General features: G+C 34.1%; 1 protein-coding gene across 3 annotated transcripts; it reads left to right on the top strand.

The window, feature by feature from the left end:
• The first annotated feature begins 617 nt into the window (after positions 1-617).
• On the top strand, positions 618-4,828 carry LOC136225969 (uncharacterized). 3 transcript variants are annotated; one of them, XM_066014199.1, is made up of 5 exons: positions 620-891; positions 1,313-2,030; positions 2,135-3,442; positions 4,196-4,310; positions 4,393-4,828. In XM_066014199.1, exons 2-5 carry the CDS (start codon positions 1,395-1,397, stop codon positions 4,629-4,631), a joined length of 2,298 nt encoding a protein of 765 aa, XP_065870271.1. In that variant the 5' UTR covers positions 620-891; positions 1,313-1,394; the 3' UTR covers positions 4,632-4,828. The 3 variants fall into 3 exon arrangements, with proteins under 3 accessions (XP_065870272.1, XP_065870271.1, XP_065870270.1); XM_066014200.1 differs by having other exon boundaries at positions 618-2,030; positions 4,428-4,585; XM_066014198.1 differs by having other exon boundaries at positions 620-2,030.
• The last annotated feature ends 2,272 nt before the right edge of the window (positions 4,829-7,100 follow it).

Here is a 7,100-nt window from a genome sequence, read left to right as displayed (position 1 = left end):
TTGTATCTTTTAGGGCTGTGGATTACCAGTATCTCTCCAGCTGCCTCCTGCTATTATCTCTCCTCATTTTTGCCTCTTTCTTTAAAGAATTCTACCTCTCTCTATAGATTTCCTTCTTTAGTTTCTAGTATACTATAAATGTAAATTATAAAAATATTAAAGTAATATAAATGAATGAATTAAAAAATTAGATTGCTTCTAGTCTATGTAAGAAATAAAATTTGAAGTTAAAAAAATATTAAAGTTTTATTTAAAAAAATATGGTTTAACAAATCTATTTTTTTGATGAACAAAATTATCCAATTAAAATTGAGAGAACAGGGTTAATAATTTGGTCGTTAATATCCCGTTTCTCCAGCCAATAGTGACATTACCCTGCTATTACTTTTACCGCTTCAAGATTTACAACTGTAAGAATAAACGTATTTCCCAACCTCCAAATTCACCGGAGAAATCCTCGCTGATTTTTACCCAGTATGCGTCAAATACCCAAAATATCCTCCCAGCACACTTATTTCCCGTGACACCAAGAAGCATATTTCAGTAATTTGAAATCCTTGAATCCAAAAATATCCTCTGACATATAAAATATTTTTCTATTTTTCTTCCATGGACTTCGAAAAGAAAAAGAAGATAGAGCGCCAAAACTTTCTTGGTTATTGAAGGCATCGAACCGAACCGAACCACATTATTCGGATGATCCGAGTGAATATTAACCGTTGAATCCTTAATCTGACGGATGATATCAGTCGGTGAAGTGGTTACCCTATTTTCTGCCTCGAGTGGTTTTTATCATAAACCCTAGCCCCCATCAGAGAGAGATAGCTTCACTCTTTCTTCCCCCCCCCCTTTCCCTCTCATCTCATCACTCACTCTGCAACAATCAACAAGGTTTACATCCGATCGTCTCTATTTCATCTACAAATAAATTAAAATCGTACCTTTTTTCTCTCTTCGTAAAGAGTACCCTCCGATCTTTATTTGCTTTGTGTTTTATCTTCAAGTTTTTATGTCTTTATTATCTTGCCCTTTTTGTATCTCTGTTGATTTAAGCCTATTTATGTCCGATTCGCAATGGGATTCTTGTAGAAATTCTTTAGACTGTCCTATTTAATATGGTATGGGTCTAAATTCCTAGCCGGGTTACGTTTTTCCTTTTAACTTGTTGAGTTGAATTCGTAGATCTGATAAGATGGAGCGATTTTGAGCGTTTCTTTTGTGTTTTTCTCTTTATTTGAGTTCGACAAGTTTTATGTGTTCTTTTAATTTTTCTTTTTTCCCCTGGAAAGTTGCTGACTCGTTATTACTCCAGAAACTGGGTGAGTTGACTCTGTGAGTCACAGGGTAGGAAGATCGAGTCGAGGTTCAGCTTTAGCAGTAACCGAGTGGCAATAATGCCGTCGGTGGGTATGCGTCGTACCACCAGGGTGTTTGGGGTGGTAAAAGGTGTGGATGGGGCCCGCGTTTTACGGTCTGGCCGACGTCTGCTTCCGGGATCAGGTGATGTAAAATTCAGGCGAGCCAACGACGGGGATGAGTGGTTGCACACAATGACCAAATCAACCACCAATTCTAACAAGAATCACCATAACAATAGCTCTGTTAAATGCAAGGAAAATGGGTGGACCCGTCATTGTAAATTGAAGCAAGAAACTCCAGGCGTCAACGGTACAGTACCAAAGAGTGTGAAGAGTGAAAATTTGCCTAGTAGTACTCAAAACAACAAGTTTGGGATTGTTTATACTAGAAGAAGGAGAAGAGCAGGTGGGGAAAAGTTGGAAAATCTAGACACTAAGAAGTTTGGGATTCAGTTTTCGCGGAGGCAGCGAAGGAGGAAGCAGTATGATACTTACCCTCCTCGACTTGTTGTTGCTATTGATCGTTTTTGCTCTGCGGGGTTGACTTCTTTCCTGCTTTTGGTTTTTGGGTACATGAGAAAAGGTACTTTAAGGCTTTCTCAGCTTGCTTCTTTCTTGTCTGCGGAGCCTGTTAGCAATGCTTTTGCTTCGGGTGGAATTCGATTTTTGCAGGTATTGGTATTTCTTTTGACAAGTGAAAACTTTATAACATGAGTAATTTGTTCATTTTTCTTATTTGGCATGTGGTTAATTTATTCTGGTAATTGGCTTTTCAGGGCTCAACAGATTGTAAAACTGGAATTTGCAAGATTTTCGGGGTCAGGTGCACTGTGCCTATTTTTTCATTGGGCTTTTCGGCAGTTCCTTCCTGTTTTCTGTATATGCATCTTAGGTTGCTTCTTAGTGTTAAGTGTTTGTCTGTTGTGCCTGTAAATGCCACATTGGATGAGGACTCGTGTGATGAAGTAACTAGTGAAAGTGATGAAGAACAATCAATTACTGATGTCAAGGCAGGCTCGACACTGCAAATTGGTAGTTCTGAGAATAAGTTGATGTTGCATCCATCTGTGAGGGCTTCCAAATTAGCTGGCAGGCATAGTCAATACAGGAATGGTTTAAATTCCCGTGGTATTCAAAAGAGGAGGAGTTCACTCAGGAGGAAGAAAGCTAGAAATCTTTCAATGGTTGGTATGCACAAAGCTAATGGTGCTTTAGTTTCTGATCTTGTTAGTAGTAGAAAGAACGGCATCCCTTTTTCTTCTGTGGTGTCCAAGAACAAGTTGAGGAGTATTGTGCAGAGTAGTGCTGCTTCAAACCTCAAGATGACATGTCCTGCTGTAGTTGAAGAGACTCCGGCAATGGGTACATCAAGCTGCTGTGCGAATGTACTTGTTATTGAGTCAGACAGATGTTACAGGATAGGAGATGCCTCTGTCACACTAGAAGTTTCTGATTCGAAAGAATGGATGGTCACAGTTAAGAAAGATGGCTTGACGAGACACACACACTTGGCACGAAAGGGTATGCGGCCCTGTTCTTTTAATCGTGTTACTCATGATATAATTTGGACTGGAGATGAAAGCTGGAAGCTGGAATTTCCTAACAGACAGGATTGGGTCATTTTCAAGGATCTCTATAAGGAGTGTTTGGATCGCAATGTGCCAGCTCCCATCTCTAAGGCAATTCCTGTGCCTAGAGTATGTGAAGTTTTAGGATATCAGGATAGCAATAACATACCCTTCTCTAGGCCAAATGTGTATATATCTGTAAGTAGTGATGAGGTGGCTAGGGCTCTTTCCAAGAGGACTGCAATCTATGACATGGATTCTGAAGATGAGGAGTGGCTGATGCAATTCAATAGAGGATTCTTGGTGGGAACTGAACATCTATCAGAAGATAATTTTGAGTTAATGATTGATGCGTTTGAGAAGGCATTACATTGCAGTCCAGATGATTTTGGTGATGAGAAAGCAGCTGTAAATCTTTGTATAGAGTTAGGTAGGAGAGAAGTAGTTGAAGGTGTGTATGCTTACTGGATGAGAAAAAGGAAGCAAAGGCGATCAACACTTCTTAGGGTATTTCAGGTAATACTTCAATTAGGGTATTAAACCCATAATTGGCCCCTCTTGTATCCAAAATTTTGTCATTTGGCCGTATCATTGGGTAACATTTGCGCCCTTGACCTATGGCACAGGTGACATTTAACCATATGGAAAACTAACGGATTTGTGATTTTTTTTGTCACCTACACAATTTTTGACATGTGACATAACCGTAACCTATCACACATCTAAAGTTGGCTCATTCAGACCTCTTTTACACAAAATTGTTGATCTGTCATCTTTGATAGACGAGGTCGCATGTGAGTCTTATAGAAAAAAGAAAAGCTTATTAGTTCATATGATTTTGTGTGCAGGAGGTTCGAATGAGCTAACTTTAGGTGTTTGATAAGTTTTTAATGTCAACTATAGGTATGTGATTGGTTTTTAAAACCAGCTATAAGTGTGTGATAGGTTTTTTAAAAAGTTTAGTTTTGCCAATAGGCAAAACTTGCCAAGTTTAAGGGCTTAAATATACATTAAGCCTAATTATTATTATTTTTTTGTTATTTATTCATATATTAAGTATATATGAAAATTTTTAAAATAATTGTTATATTTACATACATAGTAAAAAAGTTGTGCTAAAAAATTTAACAAATGTTACCCGGGTCAAATCACAAAATTTTGGATAACACGAGAGACGAAATTTAATCCTCAATTAGGTGAGGTGGTCTAAGATATCTGTTGGCTTGTGTTATTGAAGTTTATATTTACGGTTGTTAATCATTCTGACAGGGACATCAAGCTAAGAAAGCTCCACTGATTCCTAAACCTGTATTAAGGAAGAGGAGGTCATTCAAGCGGCAGGTCAGCCAATTTGGAAGAGGGAAGCAACCGAGTCTATTGCAGGGTAAGTCCTCTCTCTCTCTGTTCAGTAATGTAATTACTGAACATAGTGATGATGTTGTTTGATGAATTTACTTACATGCCAGCAATGGCTGCTGAACACGATGCTGTGGAAGAGCAGAATGCTATGCGTAAAGTAGAAGCAGCTAATACATCAGCAAAGATATCTGTGGAATCAGCAATTGTGAAACGGGGCCATGCTCAGAGGCTAATGGAGAATGCTAATTTGGCAATTTATAAAGCTACAGTTGCACTTAGAATTGCACAAGTTGCCAGTTTGGAGAATATAACAACAGATGCTGCACTCACTCACTTGTTTGATTGACATGCCTCATGGCTGATTTTTGGAGCCTCTTTACAGGAAGAAAGTATTGTAATTTTTGTATAGATTTTTCATTTAAATGTAAATTTTGTATTATTATTATAACCTCACATCAAGTGTTTGTATGACGAATTTCCATGGAGAAAAAATGTGGGCAAAAAAAAAAAAAAGACAGAAAAGAAAATTAGGCTGATGATAAATGTTGGGATGATAAATGTTGGGATAGAGATAAAGATAAAAAATTAGAATAAGATAAAAATAGAACATTTGAAAATTATTATTCCATGTTTGTTTTATGGGATGAGGATATATTTTACTATATTATCCTTAAACTATATTATATATTTTTTTTTGGTAGAAAAACTATATTATATTATTGATTTGAGGAATGAATTTTTTCATCTTATGGAAGTTTATCTCACCGTTTTATATATAAGATATGAGGGATAATATTCTTATCCTGTCAATCTCTAAAATAAATATGTGAGAAATGAATTTTAGATTTTTATTTTTATTCCACTTTATTTATCCTATGTAACAATCACCCTCATTTTGAATGTTTTTCATTTTTCACATAAAGAGTGTCACTATATTACATATGACAAATTGATATATTGTTTAATAACCGAAAAAATAATTTAAAAATAAATATTTTCAGTACTATGTGCTCGCATAACTATAATTCTCCAACTATTTAAAATATTAATTAAGTTAAAACTTATTCTATTTAACTTAGTTATAATACCAATTATCATTAAAAAATGTACCAATTAAAGTGCTTTCTTTATACACTGAAAAACTATAATTTACAAAATTCAAACAACGTGGTCAGCAGTCCCACCCATAGAAGTGCAAACCATCTGCGAAAGTGAATAGTCACTGCTGTCGGCGGTGGATACACTTACGAACAAAAAAAAAATATCATTAAAAAATGCTTTCTTTTGTACAGTGAAAAACTATAATTTATAAATTTCAAACAATATAATAAATAAAAGATCAATAAAATAAAACATCACCTTATTATAACCATAAATCCAAAAAAAAAGTTGCTTATAGAATTATCATTATTCTAATATTATATAACATTTAAAAAGAATTCTAGTTTTAATAATAATATATCTAAACAATTGAACTATAAACCTATAATTATACTCCTTCCATTCAATTTTATAAGTCATTCTAGTAAATTAAGGGGTTTCTTAAATATAAATCATTCTAGTTTTTCAAGAATTTAAACATTAAATTTTTGACTTGGTCCATGTGTTTTTTAACATTCCAAAACTTTTTCTCCAACCATTACATGAGAGAATTGTTTTTAAGATAACTAATATAAATTCATTAATTTGATCTATATAAAATAGTTATTAAAGCTACATTATGACATTATTATTTTCCTTTCGTTTTGTATGCAAGTACAGACTCACCAATTTATTTTCGTAAAAAAAAACACTAGTTTCTGATAAATAATTGAAATTAACATAGATGATATATGATCTTTCATCATCATAGTATGTAATCAATTATGATAATCATTGACCATCACCATTGGACATCCCAACTACACATCTAAATTAGCTATATAAATTGACATCAATGTAAAAAATAGTAATAGATATGCTTTCTAGCACTACTTTTTTTACATAAATAAACACATATAATAAAATTTCATATACTAAAATTTATAGCGTTTATAAATATAACACTTTAAATTGGAACTATTAAATTCCTAACTGACAAATCTTGAGTTGTAACTAATCAATTTCTAAAATAAAATTAATATAATGATTATACACATATATATTGACTGTCCTAACAGATGCATCACTAAACATTTAATAACCTTAACGTGAAAAGGGAGCTGGTGTTGGTGGAGGTTGACCTTGGGAGGCCCACTGAGATAGCTAATCATATACATAACACAACCACATGTGTATGTAATTCAGTTTACATGCATTTGATAATTATTAGGCGACCGAGCATTAAAACACAATTTTTAACATTCATTTATTAGTTTGTTAAAGGGCTCCGCTTGACAACGAGAGATATACTCAATGGTTAACAACTTCATTACATCCTTTATAATCACATATTTCACAATAGTATACCGTCTCCACTCCAAAGTGTTAAATATATATCACACAACATAATAAACAGTACACAGTATCCCCCGCGATCCGAGATACTCATCTCAATTTCATCAATATATAACAACACGAGAACCATTGAATATAAATTCACCAAGGCAATCCATTAGTCATATTTTGTATATTTATTTACCAAACACACCACACATATGTTTTCCTCAATAATCATTATCTCATGCTATTAATATCATAGCATCACATATGGTACTAGTCACATTCCTTAAGCAAATCACAAAATTCATATATTTTCAACCATCATCAACATTATCATCAATAACAAAAGTTTACACATCATCAACATTCAATATTCTCAAACTTAACATATCAA

The sequence above is a fragment of the Euphorbia lathyris genome, chromosome 4, assembly GCF_963576675.1.
Source record: "Euphorbia lathyris chromosome 4, ddEupLath1.1, whole genome shotgun sequence".
NCBI lineage: Eukaryota > Viridiplantae > Streptophyta > Magnoliopsida > Malpighiales > Euphorbiaceae > Euphorbia > Euphorbia lathyris.
This window is presented reverse-complemented; position numbering and strand designations above follow the sequence as displayed.